Genomic DNA, 21,135 nt, shown 5'->3' with positions numbered 1-21,135 from the left:
CGTTTTTTGTATGCTTTTTGTTTCTAGAACATCTGATCAATTAAAACAGTTGGGTCAATTTGCCGGTTAGTTGTTGCCTTAACAATCAGGCTAAGCAGATCACGTTTATAATCGGAACTCATTTCGCTCCTAAGATGAATGTCATTCTCTAGACAAGAATCCCCCTCTGAAACGAGGAACGTTTGAATAGCGTGACGAATGAACGAAGGACCATCGTTTTTACTGATCAGAACAGTATTTACAGGGATTAGTATGAATACAGCATGCCAAGCATGCGACAACTTTGTCATTGTCTGGGAAAAGCCCCAGGCTGGGTCAGACATGAAAAGAATCGACTTGAGCTGGTGGGATAACAAAGAAAATGTTAATAAGTAAAAATCGTTGGCGGTGGATCGTGAAAATCGTGGAATAATGGTAGTTCGGTAAATAATGTGATGTTTCACCAGACATATAGCCGATATGGAACGAAAAATAGCCATCATGCTCATTGAGGTGGTATAAATGGTTCTTTTTCTTTTTTCGTTAGGACGGTTATTGAACAAGTATCAACATATTTTACCACATAACCGGGATTGTCAGTCCTTGCTACAAGGGAACGGTACTGGTGAGATTTTGTCTAGGTCATATCATGTAGGACCGGTTTAAAAACTCATCTGGACCAATCGTCCGCATGCAGGACTGATTATTCAGCTACGGCGGGTAAATGAAGCAAAATTGCTGCTTTATGTGACGAATTAGACAAACGTAAAATCTTGCTTCGAAAGAGGAAACGAAATTGCATCTGTTATTGCCATGTTATCGCTCCCTCTACCGTAATCAAGCGTTATTTATGTAACGTGCAAGGATCGTCAAACTGCTTTACACCAAACTTTGCTAGAAGAAATAACGAAAGAAACCAAATTTCAGATAAACAATTACTGAAACGTAACTGTATCACAAGAAGTAACCTTTTCAAGGCAACACAAAAGAAAACCTGAATTGACTTTACCGTTCCAATGACTCGTTAAATGAAGCCACTATCAAACGTTGCTATATTCGCATGTTTGAACACATTTCCTTGTTCAAACAAATGTAATACAGGAAACAAAACGATTTACCGTTTGGCAAACCGGAAGCAAGTCGATCAACCACAATGTTTGTAAGGATGTTTTCCATGGATTGGCTGGAAGATTTCCTTCCGCGTGTAAGATGCCGGACTTCGTTTCCAGGTACTGAACAATTTATAATCATACTCTTGTGTGTCTTGTGTACAGACGGATGAAATCGCGCCGGAACTTTATTCATTTGGTCCGTCGACAGCGACCATTAATTCCGCCTCTTAGTCTCTATTCTTGCAATCAATAGCATGTTCTGCTAAAGCTGGAAAACAAAACGTTTTCAAGGCGATGTCAATGAAATGCAAACCACCAAACTCAAGTGTCTTGAATGTGATAAATTTTATTTAACTTTTGCCTGAAGAGAAAGGTGTTGTTATCATTTACCGTGAACTCCAGTGACCATCAGTCAAATTTTATCTAGCGGCAGCGGATTTATAGTGAAATGCAGTCAATATAATTTACACTTCACTGCTCATCGAGTATCTTATTGCACAAAACTCGAATGAATATGTCCGTAGGCCAAGTCGATTGGCCACCCTTTCACCCTTTGTCTTGTGTATCGTACTACCTATAGATATGAATGGATTTACTTCCGGATGGCAATATATTTTGGCTCCAGCAGTAGTTTGAATACTAACAAAACCCATTCCCGAATGCAAATGTAACTTTGTCATGCGGAGCAGCGAATGTCATAAGCAAATCTACTGGGAACATATAAGCTACAATGTTTACCCATCTAGCAGTTAGATTGGATACTTGTGATGCCATGCTTGTCATGCAGAAACTAGATTAAATTTTAAGCATACCTTCAACTTCTTAAGTTTAGAGCTATTGCTCGTTTTGTTCATAACTGCATCTGTGGCAAGGATGCAATTGTTTGGAAATAATTTCTGAGCGTTATGATTTATACATGGTAGCACCGATAAACCACGGCAGTAGCATAATAGTACTAGTGATGGAATTGCTTTCCAAACTATTTTATTTAATTATCTTATTTCAACTCATTATCTTACTATTGCTAAATCATACATAAAAAAGTCATAAGTACTTTTTCAATGATATCTCATGATTAACATTTTGGCATAAATTTAAACAAAAAATGGTATGATTGGTATTTCACTACCTTTTGTCTATTCTGTAGCAATTTGAAGGAAAACTTCCATTAAACCAATGGAATGCATTTTCTTACAGGTCAACAATCAAAAGCAGAGCGGTTTATTGATTTCGCCACATCAAAACTAATGAATACGGAAACAAGGAAGGAAGAAGGAACTTTTCGCGAACCCGCATACAATAAGCTTAAATTGAAAATATTCTATGACATATGCGGACCAGCTTACAGTATCGTAGTCTTAGACTCGCACTAGGGAGCATGAAATCTACGCACAACATGTCCCTAGAAGTGATGGCCGGAGTGATGCCGCTGAGATTACGTTTTGAAATGCTGTCGCTTCGCCTTCTGGTTCGTTCTTCAGTATCAAATCCCTTGATCATAGAAAATTTTAAAGCGCTTATAGAGACAGGTTCTAAGAGCAAAATCATTAATATCTATAATGATTTTGTTACTCTACAAGTCAATCCTAGCGCCCCACAAGCAGTAAACCGTGCTGCCCTTCCTGAGTGCTACAGTTCTATTGTTAGTACGGACTCCTTGTTGCGTGAGGAGATCAAGATCATTCCTCATGATCTTCGCCCGAGGGTTGTGCTGGGCATTTTTGTGAACAAGTACGGCCATATTGACAAAATGAACCAGTATTACACTGATGGGTCATCCTCTGAGGAGGGCACTGGCTTCGGTGTTTTTAGCGAGACCACCGAAGCATTCTTCAAATTGAGGCAGCCATGTTCCGTGTTCACGGCTGAGCTTGCCGCAATTTTTTACGCACTATTGTTAATAGCAGCGAGTCCCCCGGATCAGTACTTCATATTTACAGATAGCCTCAGTGCTATTGAAGCACTGAAAACTCCAAGGGCTGTTAAGAGCCAAGACCATTTTGTAGTTAAAATTGTAGAATTGCTCGGCTCTGTGTTTAACAAGGCGTTTAGAATATTGCTAATTTGGGTCCCTTCTCATTGTGGAATTCCCGGCAATGAGAAAGCAGACTCACTGGCCAAAACAGGCGCCACAGAAGGCGTTTTTTACGACCGATCCATCTCCTACCAAGAGTTCTTACGCACCCCACAGCAACTTTTCCTGTCTCGATGGCAGAGCATGTGGGAGGCGGATGAACTCGGTCGCTTCCTTTTCTCGGTCTCTCCGCAAGTGTCCCTGCGGCCTTGGTTCGGTGGGCTCCCTGTAGATCGTGCATTCATTCGGATGATGTCCCGACTCATGTCGAATCATTTCGCATTGGATGCACATCTACAGCGTATCAATCTGGCTGAGTCAAAAGTGTGTGGCTGTGGGGTCGGATTCCATGATGTGGACCATCTATAATGGCACTGCGTGGAGTTCGAAACCGCCAGACCCTCCTTGAAGAGTGCAGTCGTGGACATCGGTGGAATCCCGGATACACCGATACGAGATGTTTTGGCTGGCAGGGACCTGAAATACATGAGGCTTATCTTCCGCTTCGCCAGGGACAACGGTCTTCTCCTTTGAATCCCATCCTTATTTCCACGTGAATCCTTTCATCCCCCATCCTTCGTTATTCGTTGTGTGGTCCTTGTAAATAAATGTTTTTTGTTGTGCCATTTTCAAGCCGTTGAGGAAACAGTCGCCTTTGAGGACAGCACCAAAGCCGCAAAAAGGGGGCAGACTTATAGGTGTATGCTTGTAGTCCGTCTTAATCATTTGTTGTCTGTTTTGTTTCAGTTCCGTCAAGGCTTTGCCAATGTCCAACACCGAATGTTGTGTATGTGAAAAGCGACGCAGTCACCTGCCAGCCACGCCCCGAGCCTCCATGTGGTTGCCAAACCACACTAACAGTTATCACAACCACAATTTCATCTACAACAATAGCACCGGACCAAAATCAACACACAAAACAATAGAACAGACATAACGATTACAACAACGATAGACAAACCGACAAACAACACAGACATACTCCAACATCCAATACAACCGAGTATGCCCGGGATAAGGCAAATCGCAAGGAGGAAATGCCTTGTGACAATTGTTATTATCGCTCAACACAAGCGGTGTTGAAAATACGGCATTGCCGTCATAATATAAATTAAATAAATAAATAAATAAATATGCGGACCAGCTGAAACTACCTGATTATTTTCAATATTGTACCGTCGAAAAACGATCCATTCAAGTATCAACTATGCACGTCAAACAATTCGACAAATCGACAGAGCGGTAGACTGGTTTCCATAGTCATTGCAGTACAAACTCTCTTACTCTCTAGCGCACCTCATAGTTACGAATGTGTGGTAACTAAAAAAATGCATATGGTGAACATAAAACGATTAAAGTACCGAAGGAAGTTTTCGCTAAAAAATCGATGCTCCCAACCGTGTTCAAGGTAAAACCGAACAAGTGATGAACATGGCAGAATTGTTTTCTTTTTTCTCGATAAGTGCAATAATTTGGTCGTTTCAGAGTTAAAAGCAACTTGTGGATTCGATTTCGTTTTATAATACCGTTTAAATTTAGTATTCAAGGATCGATTTCTTCTTTTCACGTTTCGAAACACATATTTGATTGATATTTTTATAGTTATTTCGACTGTTATATCAAAATTTTATCAAAATGAATGCTAATAAAATTAAAATGTGGCGTATTTTTGGGAAGATTTGAAATTTGATAAATAAAAAATTAAACTCCACATACAAAATTACACGAACTGTCAAAATGTTGCGATTCGCGTAACTCGATTGACGCGAAACTCGGGAAATGACTGTACATATAAATTGTTTTAACGAATTTTTCGTAAAGTGAGTGAAACGATGCAGATGATTTCAAGCCCGTTGTCTGATACAATTAATGTTGATGTGACAATGTGAGTATAGTTCGATTGTCATATACATCTGCTCTAGGATCGACTGCAAGGCGAAGATTTCTTCAGTTCCTAAAAATTGTAGGTTGACACAAATGAGGTATTATTGCACCATGAATGTCGCTTGTTGAACATGAAATAAGAGGATTCGTAACCAAAGCTACACATTTCCGCAAAGCGAAACAAATCCCCTAGAATAGCAATACACTCTGAAATCCGTAGTCATGATGGATTCCTTTCAAGTGGATCATATTCATTCGAAGTTTATCCCGGTTTTCCTTACTTTACATTTTCCCTCTACACTATTCATAAACAAATAGGATAATAAAACATGTACCTAATTCCCATTAAACACGTCCTTCAAAACTTAAACTGCTTGAACACCGTAGTAAATCTTCATTCAGCTTTAATTTTCTATTCGTTTGTGGTATATGATCAGAAAGGTTTTTGCATACACGATTCCATTTTACTCTGTTTTCACCAAGTTTATCCCATACAGCAAATTTCAGAATCGGGCGAAAAGGTGATTCTTTACGCTGATGGCCAGATAAAACCTTATTGTGAAAATCTCCTAACGGGTGTGAAACAAAGCTTTCTCACCTTATCCAGATGTAAATGGTATGATTTTTCGCCAAATTTGCCAATGGTGTCCAAAAGCCCATGTTCGTCCATTTGTGCAGCATGTTGCCACTAGGAGCGAATGTGATAGATTGGTGAGAGCTAATGGTGTTCCCAACTATCAAACCACCAAGCTTCCAACAGAGTTAGAGTCTTCGTCATAAGGGAATAGTCCTTCCTCAGATGGATTTGCATACATTTTGACATCATCGCGGCGTGAATTAGATTGAAGTAGCTACACTATGCTTGGTTGAGTTTGCGCATGGGTCACAGCATTTACTCGTTCGTTTCGAAAATGCGTTGCAGAAAACCGCACACGGTGCGGCCATTCTCTACGTTGGCTATATAACTCGGACACATACGAAGCTTATTTTGTTAAAAAAAGATAAATATGCACGACAAGGCATGTGCGCCATTGCAAGCCTCGAGTGGTAACACGTGTCGTCTATCAATACGATGTAGCTCCCGAATTCAGCCACCAAAAATAGAGATGTGAGTATTTTTCGGAGAATAATTTCAACTTGATTGTTAAAGTAGTGCAGACAGGTTTTTCCGCACTTCAAAGTAGAAGACTGTCAACAGCCAAGCTAAGCTGTCACTATACTACATGGCACAAAGTATTACGACACCTGTGTAGTATGAGACGTTACTGATTAATCCTATCTAATAATTTTTCGTCTCAAACCCGAAGGCATGAACCAGAAAAGCTGGTTATAATCACCACTCTCCCCGATGAACCGCATTCCGTAAATTTTTTATGATGCAAAATGCTTTCATGCGGTCGATAAAACTGACTCTGTTATTCGTTTAAGATGTTGCTCCGGGTGTCAGACATAAAGGACACGTTTCCAAATTGCAAAAAGTATCAAAATTGTAGTAAAACTTAACTTTCCGTAGGCTTACGCAATATACGAAATAATAATTGAAATTTATATTTTCTTCAAGACGAGTGGTAATAAATAGTGAAAATGAAGATACAATTGTATATTTTTGATGTGGTGTAATTATGGACCACATGGAGTTGGAGTTTCTACCGATTTTACCATTGTACACATTCTACGGATAACATCATTGGGAAGTTTAATAGAAAATGGGCATTATTATTCCATTCAGATTGAGCTTTACGGTCTGGCCAATATCATTAAAATAAAATAATCCGAAATTTATCATTATAGAATGTACAAAACAGGATGGGGGAAGCACCAACACAAAACATACAATGCAAAAAAACGCTGAAATATAAATTTTTTATTGTTAAATAATAGATAATACAATTATAATTAATTAATACAATTATAATTTAAGAATAATACCAATCATAATTGTTTCCTAGCAACATTAAAACAAAAGGTTAACGTTCGCATTTTTACCTTCGCATACTTACACTAAAATTAATCATAGAGAGAGATGATTTTCTGCTATTCAGAGAAAATGCGAACTCAAGAAAAAGTGAATGACATGCTACAGGCCACGACCAACAAAATGTAAAATTTGTCGTACTATGCAAATCCGACTCCGATGACATAATTTAATGTTGCATAGTTGTCAGCTAAAACTGCAACAGTATTACAAAAACCATCTACTATTCACTAGTATTTGCAGATGTTGCGGTTCGCACGACGTAAAACTGCACCAGCCTTTATTGCATTTTCTCATCCAAACTTTGGGACACTATTTTGCTGTGGTATTTTGGGTCTAGAATTCTTTCGGAAACCGATTTCGAAGAGAACTAGTACCGGTTGGGTAGCGTGTGATGGAGGCAAACGTTACCAATGTTTGCTGCTGTAGCGGTGCAAGGATATCCAAAATTTTGGTTCGTGGTGGTGAGCTTTTCAAGATCAAAGCTAATGCGGGTAGAGTTCGCCTTGCGAGCTGACAGGAAGGTTTAAAACTTTATCACAAAGACATTTTTGGGTTTACCTCAGGTAGCCAAAATGTCGTGGAAAGATATTTTTTTTAATAATAGAATTAGGTAGTTGCATCAACGCACAGCGTGTGAATCAATATCCTAACGTAATGCGCATCACTGCGGCGGCAGCGGTTGTATTTATTTTGTATTCAACGTTTTTGCTAAAATTCGCTAAAATAAAAAAAATTAAATAATTATACATTATAAGCATTACATTAACATTATAAGCTCAGATATGTTTCGCAAAAAAAATCTGAACAATCATGACGTAACTCATTGATTTCATGATAAAAAAAATCGTATTGCAGTGCCATCTAATTGTATGTGTCATATTGCTGCCATTATTGTATTGCCATATTAAGCGTCTACAAAAAAGGAAAAGATATTACAATATCATCTGAGAAACACAGTAGCTATCAACACAACATTTAATATCACATTTTCAATAGCTGCATTTTATTCGACGTGCAGTTTTTAAATGACAGCTTCACAATGTCAGAAACACATCCCTCTTAACAAGGTCATGCCAACAACTATAGGAAAGCAACATCATATATGTGGGCTAACCTATTAATAAGAGACAATGGAATTTTTTTAAATAGGAAACATTAGTTTTTACATCCGTTCTCAGTCCGTTCGTTTATTGCTGTCAAGGACATTTTTGTTATTTCCAGTTTTGCATCAGGTGTTCTTTCATGCCAGTATGCTTTGACTGGTGAAAGACAGAAGATGAACACATAGCAATGTTACACCAAGTCATCCGAAATAGAGCAAGGGTATTTATAAACACACACTGCATTTTTACACTGTATTTGGACTGTACGTCATGCCATATACTATCCTCTCTTAAACTTTAAATGAAATAAAACTAACTAAACTCTTACACTAAAAATGATAAATTAATAACACTTTATAGCTTTATACGAATATTGAAACGGTTAAACCCTTTTTATGCGACAAAGGACGATCTTATGTTATGTTTTTGCAGTGAAATTGAAATGTTCTTAATCTAGAGGAGGTGAGTCATATATTAGTAATATTTTCAAAAACACAACAACATAACATAAACATAAAACAAAATTGAATAGCATGTTTTTCCATTAAAATTATTAGCCTTACATGAACTGTATATTTTTTAAGGTTATAGAAATATAAGAAATGTTTATTAAAACACTAGAACCAAAATAGTATGTGTTTTACATGCTCTATGATACACCATTTCTCTCCACTTCAAAAGTCAATTGGTCAAACCGAGGGCGCAACACAAATCACTCTCCTAGAGTAGTACTGATCGGTGAGTCCCGTGCGCCGATCATTAAATAATGAAGTTTGTTACTCAAAGGGTGTTAACTATGCAGTAGGGTAAAGCGCGAAATGGACATAATCAATTTGGTGATGAGCTTCGCCTACAATCAAATCACTTTGGTAATTTCGTTCAACTGCATAGCTAGATCATACTGATCAGTGCACATCATAAATCACAGTAAAGGTCTCTACGGACGAGTCAGTTGTGTAAAGTGAATCGCTCGCCGTGTGATTGTAAATCAGGACGTAAATGTCACGTCGCATACTACTCGTACATTTTGTTGATTGAACAACATTGTATTCAATTTTTTTGTATTATCGTTACAACGGCCAGGCCGTATATCTATTGTATTTAATTACATATTGCACAAATTTTACGCATTATTGTATGTATATTTGATTATGTTGTCCATAATCCCAATCACGAGCGTTTTAATTTTTACACTATCTGATATTCAAGCCATTCTAAAGATATCCAACAATCTCTTGAAATTTCCTTAAAAGGTTGTGAAGTAACTACATCTAATCTAAGTACACCACAATTTATTGAATTGGAATATCGTCTGACTGCATTGGAATTGATAGATGGTTTGGAATTCAAATATAAATATTTATGTTAAGTTTGCCTACAATCATTCTGTCTATCACAAATTTTCAGAAATGATCGTTCCGGTGAATATATATTTATATAATCATATATCGGTACACAGGACTGACGCTCCGGCTACGGGTAAATAAAGTCAAAGAAAACCAGAAATGGCAGGCATAGACCTCTTGAGGTTGATATGACAATAAAGAAGAGAAGATGTGCAAAGAACAGAAAATAAATTCGCAAAGAAAACAATACGTATATAGTTATTTTGTTTATCTCCTTCCATAAAAAAAAAACATTTACATAAACATTTTTTTGCAATTATTCTATAACAATTATCTCCAACTGTTGTACTTGAAATAAAAACACATAAAATATCGTGGGATGTCTATGGTATTCTATAGAAGTTTTTCTTTGTTCAAAAATACTCGCAACATGGTGGTGTCTTTCGAAACCTAAACAGGCTAAATTTGATTTGCTTATGGTCGTTAGAGTTTGCATAATCTCGCATGCTTTATTTATATACGGTGGAGGTATCACAAATGGAGAAAACTTGCTGCGTATCGCTTTTTTAAATGAACTTGACTTTAAACTTATATGCTGCTTGAAAAAAATTAAAAATATGATAATTATAATAATAAAATATTCCTACAAATTGCAACAATATACAAAATAATAGATTATTATAATTTAAAATTACTTTACAAGAAAGTTTGTAAAAGACGACGTCTAATATAGAAGAGGAACAAGAACTACAAACAAAATTCTTTCAATGCTTAGAATCCAACCTAGTTGGTGGGTAACATTACGATCCTCCGCATTACGCAATGCTTATTCGTTATGAACAGGTGTGAGCTACCGGTACCGTAAAACTAGGAAGGAAAGCTCTTGTTCTCTGCAACTCAACGTTTAGCCCACTCGTTTGCTCCCTGTTTCTAACTGGTAATTATTGGTATTGAAATCAGATAATAGGATGCATAGAGACGAATGTAACCCACTGTTTTGAAGTCTCTATATTAACTCACCAACAAGGATGGTGCATCTTCATGGTTCTTTTTCTTAACATTCCTGAATGAAGATAACGTGCGCAGCGATTCTTTCCTACCTCGGTGTTTTGCGATATAGTTACAGCATTACTACCTTCTGAATACCTACATGGCGCTTGGTGTTGTGTTATCATGCTTCTTTGGCATTAAACTCGGTTAGTAGTTAAAATGACGCATATGCCAAGAACAATTGAACGATCGTTCACTCGTTCAAGAAATCATCATTTTGTTTTTTATTTCAATTCATCACGAAATCATAATTTTGATGTTGAGACTGTACAACTTATCTTGAAGATAAAGGGGAGGTGAAAAATTAATTACTGTTACCGCACATTGAATCGATCTGATGTACATTTGTGAACGTACAATTTTCATTTCTCTGATCTTTTCTGATATAGTAAATTCCATGTCACAATTTTTTAAAAATTTTCGATATAGAAAGAAAATTCTGTCTCGAACAATTATAAATATGCATTCACATCATTTCATTAAACCCAACAGGTGTACACTGTATTCTAAACGAATGAACTTGCAAATTGCAGGTAGCAATATTTTTTCATTCGCATTCTGAATACTACGAATTACTTCTGAATTAATTCTGAATTGTAGATGGTTATTAGTAGTTTTATAAACGCTGTAGAAAACCGCATCCACCCTTCTCTTACGTGTTCGTCTATTGAAAATTTCCTCCCCTTAAAAAAGGTGTTTTAGTACGCCACAAAGTATAACTTCTTCTACGAAGTGATCCACTTTATATTCTCGAGTGCAAATTCATTAAAAAGGGGTGAATACAACATACTACGAATGGTACATTTGGCTTTTTTGCTCCAAGACGTGTGGTAGGAAATAGGTAAGTGTGGAATATTATATTAATATTATATATATAAATATATATATATATATATATATATATATATATATATATATATATTATAATAAGTGTGGAAATTGAACTCAAAATGGCTTTTGAGCCTATATAAAACTAAACAATATCTTTTAACTAAAATGTTTACTCTAACAATATTTTGTTTTTTTCGTCATGAGGTGCAACAATATTGCCTGTTGTTTGTTTAGTTTTTTATAAGAAGTTTCTATAAACATAGAATAAACTATACACATTGAAATAACGAGTATCTTGTACTTCATCAAACGAGTTAAATGTACATTCATTACCTAGCCTTTTCTCTAGGAGTAACTGTGAGATAACAATTGACCTAGAGTAAGCAGATGTCCACAAATCTAACTCCACCAATGGACCAACAATTGGATGATTTCCAGCAGGTGTGCAGAAATACAGCCAATAAACATACATTTCTTTTCGTGCCAAATGCACATCAACATTAACCTCAGTTTTGTCTCCTTATTGCCTACACCGACACAACACAGTGTTCCAGACCGACTACGTGGAATTGTATTAGTAGGCTTATTTGTCCAATCCAAACAAATTACGATTATTTCCGGTGGGGAGATATCTTTGGCAATAAGAAAGTAAAAAAGGAAACCTGTGCACGCACCAGCATAAGCAAAACATCGCTATCCATCGTACGATAGAAGGTACGTCGTTAGCCGTAGTATTAGCGTTAGAATTTAGGGGCTTATACCTGTTGTTGTAATTTGATTCGATCACATTTATATTAATACCGTACCGGTAGAATGTGTTGACCATGGAATAAACTCTTCAGTAACAATATCAAGCACGCAATACCAGTCTAGTCGTTCGTAAGCTGAACGCAGACTCGAAAACAGGTGTCGCAAGTAACAGCGACGTTTTTGCTTTGTACAAGTTATTTGTAGAAATAATCCACCGCAGCCTGAAATGTAACAAGATAGCTTTGATTTACCACTATCGGATGGCCTATTTGCCCAAACTTCTCTTGAATGGCACGGCGGTGCCTTCCTATTCGTTTTATTGGTACTTGAAAGGTAGGTAGAAGCAACAGACACTGAGAGATCACGAATAGCATTAATAAAAAATCTGCGTGACGGTTGGCAGTCGTTCTCTTTTACTAGATAGTAAATAGACAAAACTTCATTGTCAACTCCAACTCCAACTTAATTCTATACACAAGTGCCTAAATGTATATTTTCCCAAATCTTACGAATACTGTGTTGCAAAACAAGTCCATTGTTGTCTAAAGAGTGAACTTAGTTAGACAATAGTTCAAATTACTGTGCTTACATTGCGTCCTTCTAGTAAGGTAACAATTGTTTTAGTGATACGAATCATTGGCAACGATTTATAAGTATTAAATTTACACCAACGAGAAGGAGATTACGAATGCGATAGATGGTGTAATGAGCAAATAAATAACAATGTAATTCGCGTAATTACCATACAGGAATATGAGATAAAGGATATCATGGCACCAAATGCGTAGTTTAAGGGATACAACCAATACACACACGGATACAAAATGAAAAATGTGCTGTAGTCGTACAAAAACGGTTGTGTGGACTGCTAATGAGTGACTATGAAAGCGATATCTCGAAGAAAATGTTAAGGGGTAACAAAAAAAAGTTTTTGTTATGCACTTTCTGCATTAACCTAACTTAATATTAACTAACATTAACAATTGTGTAAATATCATTATTTATTTTGCATTAAAGTAAAAGAAATAGAGTTGCATCCCCCTCGTCTACTGTAAGAAATCTTGGAATTTTTGTACTTCACAAATTACAAATATTTATGCAACGAAAAGAAGAATAGAATTATTACTGTAAGGACAATTATAGTAGGAGAGATTTTCGTTTGTTCGTACAATCAACTGATTTTGCTAGTTGGGATTAATAACCAACTCTCACTAAACAGAACAGTCAAAGTCACCAAATTCCATCACATTATTTTTAACGATGTATTTCATTATGCAATGTATTTGATATTCGATGATGTTACGAATTTTTAGAAGCCTAACATTTCCATAAAGCACTTTTCACAGCATTTTCCATACAAAGCACTTATAACTTTCATATGTAAGATACGTATATTCTGTGTTGTACTCCTTGTTCTTTCTTGAGTAAAACGTTGATCAAAAATACTAATCCTATATGTTTTACGGTAGTCATTAAAATCAAAATGCTACCTTTAATGAAAGCACAGTCATCAATTCAAGAATTTGCACAGAACCTTTCTTTTCATTACAAACTTGCAAATCCATGACCATTTTCGGAGTGGAAAATAAATTATTCATTCAGACGACGTGCGTAGTTGCCTCGGGACGAAGTAGCAAGCAATAAAAATTTGCATTTTATGCATACGATTGTAGAAGGAATGACTATATGCATGATTGGAGAGAAATATTTAAATTTGCAACCATTAGGGACCACCATTCGAGCACCTTTACGAGCTAAGCGACTTTGAAAATCGATAACGTATATAGAGTATTTTATAGTGATGCAATCGATTCAATAAAGGCAGGTCATGTTTTCCTTATTCAATACACTACACGGCATTGTTCATAAAGTAAGCATAAAAATAGCTATGTATGAGCGTATACTACATTTGTATAAAAACACATACCAAAAGGGAAACAAGATTTCAAGAATAGAAAATGGAATCCTCGCTTCGAAACGAAGCTTCAAAAACGATTTTAATAAGTAATCCGCAGCTAGAAAAGAAGATAACTACAGAACTACCGACTATAGGTAAAGCACGCAATATTGAAAAATCAGAACTAATTTTCTGTCTATAACCAGAAACACTCTCGAGCAAGGTTCGACTGCAGGAAAGTTTAGCAATTTTTCTAAATTTCTGTCACTTTTACTTGACTTGATTTAATTATTTGCTGTTTACCGACTTTCTGGTCATATTACTTTCGATTCCACTATTGCATACATAAACTTATATTGCTATATGTACAAAAAATAAGAAGACATGCATATCCATTCCACTAATGTTTTAATAACAAAATTCATTCATTCGGTCGAGTACACAGAGCGTAAGATTCCCTTTCACAGTTCATAAAATGGAATCTCTGTCATCCGACGTAAAACATGTTATAGATTAATTAAATAATAATTACCAAAACGGCCTAGTCGTTTTATCAAACGTCATAGTCGTCAAAAAGTCATATTGATATCCACGCACATGATTCATGCAGCACTCCGACAACTTTTCAAAACAATACAACATTATATCTACAACAATGTCGAACAATAAATGACCGAAATGAAAAAATGTACATCGGTATAAAATACGCTTGGTACATAATCGATGTAAGTGACATTGTCTGACTGTAGTTAATCATTTACAATAAGCGAAAATAATGCTCATAAATGTAGTTCAACCAAATAGCACAAAACATACGCAAATTGTAGGGTAACCTAAATCACCGAATTTATATATCTCTATAGCACTGTAAGTTATGAGCAATAATTAATGTCAACACCAGTTATGAGCAGCTGTTAGAATTGATACGAATTCACAAACCCGGCGTGAGATGTGGTTTCTATAGGAATTGCAATAGCCTACAACATACGTCACTACACGTCCTTGTGTATGATGCAATAAATTGTACCGGAAACACGCAAAACAATCGCTTACTCGGTGATTTAATCCGTTCCTAGGGTAAGGGTGTAAAGTCGTCTTCAAAATTGACATACAACAAGACGAATATTTTGATGAAGTCTGGTAGTTTAGGCATTGAAATACTGCATCTTCGTGCATACGATAGGAAATTTATTGCACATTTGAAGATATCTGGACACGCGTGGTATAGCAATTTGATAACCTACTCATGACACCAAACTCATGGGATAACATTATGGTAGAAATAAATCGCCAATGACCTCCGAGTGATGATTTATCCCCTGGTTTCGTAAATCACGGTTGATTAAAACCGACAAATCTGCATCAACACTACCCGACGAACATAACATAACACGGATAGGCTTAATATTTGCAACATCAGAGCATCAGTTATGAATGCTCAAACGGTGAAGATGGAAATGTGATCTACATTAAATAAAACATAATTATAATTAATCACTTGTGTAACTTATAGTCATGATTAGCCATAATTTATACACAATGTTACTATTTTAAGACGCCGAGAATCCTTTACTGGGAGCAAGCTCAATTAAAGGGACAATTAAATTTAAAGAAGTTTTACCTATGATCCAACTACCTACTGTATGCGTGGGAAAATGTTTTTTCTCTACGGAAAAAATATATCCAACAATTCATGAACTATGAGTGTCGAAAGCAAACTACAATCAGGGTGGCCACTGAAATCAGGATTTTAGATTCTCGGTTTTTTTCCGGTTACGTGACCACCCTGTGCAATAATGACACAGACTTGCCGTTATTACCAGCCATTAGCCTCAGGAAGAATAGAGCACAAAAATGTTATTCGTCATAATCGAAAAATAAGAGAGAATAGAAAAACATTCTGAAAAAATATCTTATGAAATACTCATTCTTTACTTTTGGCGACGATAGCGGAAGTTTGGTTATGGACTGTCGCTTCATAGTTTTGACGGTATATTGATTCACTGATCCTGCACTATATATAATGAACGAAAATAATAGCGATAAAGCTCGCTATTCCTATTCCTATACTTTTGAACAAATTTTGGTGAAAATTCATCTCCTATAAAGTTTAAGCAGGTTGGTTGATATTTATCTCATATGAAATGAGGTGATTAAGGATTAATTCTATTTTTCTTGTTTTTCTATGAATTGGAAGGTTTGAACCAAAACCCATTAATTCAAAATCTTATTCAACATTTTTAGTTGAAGTTCTTCTTAACGTGTAGATAAATAGTTATGTGTTAACAAATGTTTAAGGGAATACAAATACAAATAAAAATAAAACTATCTAAAATAAAATTATATCATCAACCCGAAACTAAATCCACCTACCTTCGTTATCGATTGTGAAGATACCAAGTCCATCACCGCCTTTAATAGAGTACGTAACGCGAGAATCCGGTCCAGGCAGATCAGCGTCTTTTGCCAGCACCTGCATCACATGCGCACCGGGTGGTTTGTTTTCTGCAACTGCACCCAACAACACGTAATCCTCAAACTGTGGTGCGAACCTATTTTCATTTACATCTATCACCTCGATAATCACCGACGTCTCTGACGACAAGGTCGGGGTTCCGCGATCAATCGCCTTCACGATCAAGCTGTGCACCTGCCGTTCTTCGAAATCAAGCATCCGTGCCGTTCGTATCGTTCCCGATTGTTTATCAATACGGAACGTACCCTCACCATCACCATTCTCACCGAAACTATATACTATTTCGCTGTTCATACCACTGTCAAGATCAACAGCGGACACTACTGTTACCAAAGTACCACGTGGAACATCTTCTCGAATGCGTACGGTAAGGTCCTGTACCGAAAACTCCGGTGCATTATCATTGATGTCATCTACGGTAACTCGCACGAGTGCGTCCGAGTATAGAGCGGGTGTGTTTTGATCACCACCACCATCGGTAGCACGGAGCTTTAACTCGTACACCTCTTGACGTTCACGATCGAGTGGTGCAACGACGATTAGTATTCCAGATTCCGAATCTACCAGGAAATCTTTCGTGTCCGTCACAAGACTGTACGTTATTTTTGCATTCCGACCGAGATCAGCATCCGTTGCATTAACGCGGAAGATGATCGTACCATTGATTGCATTCTCCGTTACACGGAAACTCGCCAACGACTTCTCAAACCTAGGTACATTATCGTTTTCATCCATAATTGTGATAGGCAGAATTTTAGAAATGGATTTTTGTGGCTTTCCTAGGTCATACACGGTGATATTCAGGAAATATTCATCTTGTCGTTCACGATCTAGATAGCCGATGATCTTCAACTCGCCGTTGTCCGGATCAAGTCGAAATACGGAATCATCATCTCCTCCGGATATACCAAATACAAGCTTGCCGTTGTATCCAAGATCCCGATCACGTGCCTTGATCCAAGTGATAGTTGTGCCTAGTGGAACCGATTCGTTAATCTTCGCCTCAAGCGGCAAATCAACGAATTCGGGTGCATGTACGTTCTCCCCATATCTACTGGGCATCATAGCGAAATCATCCATAGCACCACTTAAACCTGCTTCCCGACCGGGCATGTTGTTTCGTTCGGCCGCTGCCATAATTTCGGTCAACCGTTGGGCTACTCCCGTTTCCCGACACTCAAATGTAGCTCCATCTTCTGCCTTTAAATTAGCTCCTAGGTTTTTCCTATTCTGTACCAAACTGATCTGAATGCGAGCAGTGTCCGCGAAGTGCGTCCCATCCGTTGCGGTAACGTTTAGCTCCCGTTGCTCCATGCCCACATCGTTAAGATCGCATCCCACTGAAATAGTGCCAGTTACTGAGTCAAGGTTGAAGCAACCATCCTCAAACCCAGACAGTAACCGATACGTCACCACACTACCATAGTCAAAGTCAAGAGCTGATAACGTGAAGATCTCTGTTCCGATTGGCGTATAACGTGGTATTCTTCCTAGACAATCGATTCGTTCGAACTGTGGTCTATTGTCGTTCACATCCCGCAGTTTGATTACTAGCTGCATCTCAGTCTGTCTTCGGTAAGGTAATCCCCAGTCCGATGCTCTCACCCGAAGCACGTATTCTCGGCGCATACTTTCATAGTCGAGCAATTTAGATGTTCGCACTGTACCGGAGAAATGATCTATATCAAATGGGACATCATTCAGATTCGCTATACTATACGAAATATACGCATTCTCGCCAAGGTCCTTATCTCTTGCAGTGACCTTTGTTACTGACGTGCCTGCCGGTTCGTTTTCATCCACGTATATAGTCAGATTGGCCGTTTCGAAGATGGGATCGTTATCGTTTGTGTCCTGTACATTGATTTTTACCTTTGCTGATGATTGTTTACGGGTGCCAGGATTGCCCTGATCGATCGCGGATACAGTGAGCGTGTAAAACGCTTTCAATTCCGCATCTAGAGATACAGCGGTGTAAAGCATACCTGTTTCAGGGTTTACGCGAAATTCACCACCCTCATTACCACCAACGATCTCAAGAAACACCTTCGCATTTTTTCCTTCGTCCCGATCTGTCACTTTCAATCGTATGACGGGCGTATTTGGAGGTGACGTTTCCGGAACCGATACCTCGTATATTTCTCTGTTAAATACGGGTGCATTGTCGTTTATATCTGCTAACCTGACCGGTGTTACGATGTAGCTCTGTTTCGGTGGTACACCACGATCAATAGCACGAAGCGTTAGATTGTAACCTGATGGCGCTTTTTCGCGATCCAGTAGTCTGTGTACCTCGATCACGAATTCTGCCGGACGATCAGTTGGTTTGATACGAAAGTGTCCATCGGGATCACCATCCACGATGTCCAGACTCTTGATCTGTCCATGTAAACCCTTGTCTTTATCCGTTACTCGTACAATACCAAAAATGTTTGTGTTCGAATTCTCCAATATATCTGGTAATGCTTGAACATAAATATCCGGTGCGAAGAGGTTCACCTGAAAAAATGAGAGAAAGGATGGATCATGATTTAACGCAAACCATTATTCTAATCCATCTTCCTGTTAAAAGTGGAGAAACTCATACAATCTATTTAAATCCTAAATTCTATTTCGATTTTTATTTTCAAACTTCTGAAAGCCACCCACCATCACAAATCAGGGTTCATTTGATTCGATATCAAATGTACCGCGAGTTGAGTTGAGTAGATATTTACACAAACCGATCCCAAATTTTAGATCATTTATAATCACTAGTGGCAATTCTCTTTACACACAATAGCGTTGATTTGAACTATGATTTAATATGTGTATTACTAAATAGATATTTAATAATCATGCACTAAATATGGCAGAATTATATATCCAAAAAATTGTGTGATGGAAAAGAAGCATTGCTGTCAAAAAGAGTGGATCCCTAGTCCTGGTGTTAAATGAGATATTGACATGAGCCTTCTATTGAAATGTCCTCTAATTCAAGTTTAGTATTCTTTTAAAGAGAATGACAAAAAACTAATCACAATATATATGGGGCAGTTTTGTTGCAATATTATTTTAGAAAATGGAAGGCAAACAAGGTTACTAAAATTGTTGCAAAGCATTGTATTATTATTTTTTTATTCGAGTACTGCTGTTTTGCTTATTTTACGTATTTCTCTGTGTCAATTTGTACATACCAGCTGGTAGACTTACCTGTAGAACCTTTATTTTGACACGTGCTTTGCTCGCTTGATTGCGGCTGGTAGATCCAATGCCTCGATCATTTGCAACTACCGTCAGCTCATGTAACGCCCGTTCGACGAATCTTAGTGGACGGGTTAGGGTGATCACACCCGTCGTTGGATGTATTGCAAATTGTTCCGTTTCATCCAGGATGCTATAGTATATCTCTCCATTAAGCCCAAGGTCTGCATCCTCCGCCACTACATGCAAAATGCTCTTGTGCAGTGGAGTATCTTCCGTAATAGCTGCCGAATATTCGGTCGGATAGAACAGTGGACTGAGATCGTTCGCATCCAGAACTCGCACATCGATTACTGTGTCTGCTTCCAGGGTCGTACGACTCTTACCATCACGGCGCACACCTGTCGCTTTCACCTCCAGCCGAAAACTATCCCCTTTTTCACGATTTAACACGATGTTGTTTGTTCGCAGCCGGATTGCGAGGAAGACAAAATCACCAACCAGGCGCTCTTCGGCCTTGAAAAACCGATCCTTATCGCCTGCCACGATCTTGTAGCGAACCTCTACATCGGGCATCACGTGCAATCCCATACGCGATTCATTCGGTGGCTGAACAGCGTACGTTTTGATGACGCTGTTTTCTGGTATCGACACATTATACACCGGGTGGATAAAGCGAAAACTGTATGATGGTGTGCGAGGTAAAATAGAACGTTCGTAGCGAGACAGTTCCGGTAGTATCCTTCTAACGTCGTTACTAGTTCTAGTGGTATAAACATCACCACCACTGCTGCTGCTGATGTAGGAAGCGGGGTCGTCTAGAGCAGGCGTTATTACTTCCACCAACGCAAGGAGAAGAAGTGTAAATAACCGCGCCCGTGGCACTCCGCCCAAACCCGGGATCATGTTTAGCTAGCTGTTAACTCATCTTCAAACGTCAGAAGAACATCTATGAGGAGAAACAAAAGAGAGGAAAATACGAAACTATTAGAAAGGCGTCACGCGTCGGCACCAAAAACCAAATTAAAGTCCTAATTCCATTAGCTACTGCAATATCTCGGGAAGTTACAAACGACAACGTCAAAAACACAACACACACACAAATTGTTTCATTTTTGTTTGTAAAAGCTATTCTTGAGCGGGAACTGGTGAGCTCAAGTGCCAAAGCATAACAACAAATTTGACATATTCTGCCATTGATAAAATTCAACCCTTTGATAAATTGTCGTTACTTTTGACGGATTATTTGTTTTTTCTACTCTGCACAACTTCAATTTCATTGCGTGAACTTAAATGAACTTTTTTATTTTTAACAAGCTTTGTGTTTTACACGCTTCATGCATCGTATTTTTCTTATATTTCCTCATACCATTTGATTACCCTTTCTTGGTTTTTATTTTTGTGAATATCATGATCTAAATTTTAACAAACAGCTAAAATGGTTGTGAAGTTTGGGCAATTAATTATTTCAC

At 37.7% G+C, this 21,135-nt stretch overlaps 1 protein-coding gene across 1 annotated transcript in view; it reads right to left on the bottom strand.

Annotated features, from left to right (window-relative positions):
• LOC128298920 (fat-like cadherin-related tumor suppressor homolog) overlaps positions 1-20,569 on the bottom strand; it is a 60,882-nt gene extending 40,313 nt beyond the window's left edge. The window contains exons 1-2 of the mRNA XM_053034734.1: positions 19,673-20,569; positions 16,378-18,979 (exon numbers count right to left, since the gene is read on the bottom strand). Coding sequence (XP_052890694.1) covers positions 16,378-18,979; positions 19,673-20,569 — 3,499 coding nt within the window. The remainder of the gene's footprint in view (positions 1-16,377; positions 18,980-19,672) is intronic.
• Positions 20,570-21,135: the final 566 nt, after the last annotated feature.

The sequence above is a fragment of the Anopheles moucheti genome, chromosome 2 (genome assembly GCF_943734755.1).
Source record: "Anopheles moucheti chromosome 2, idAnoMoucSN_F20_07, whole genome shotgun sequence".
NCBI lineage: Eukaryota > Metazoa > Arthropoda > Insecta > Diptera > Culicidae > Anopheles > Anopheles moucheti.
The sequence above is the reverse complement of the archived record's forward strand: the minus strand, read 5'-3'. Positions and strand labels throughout refer to the sequence as shown.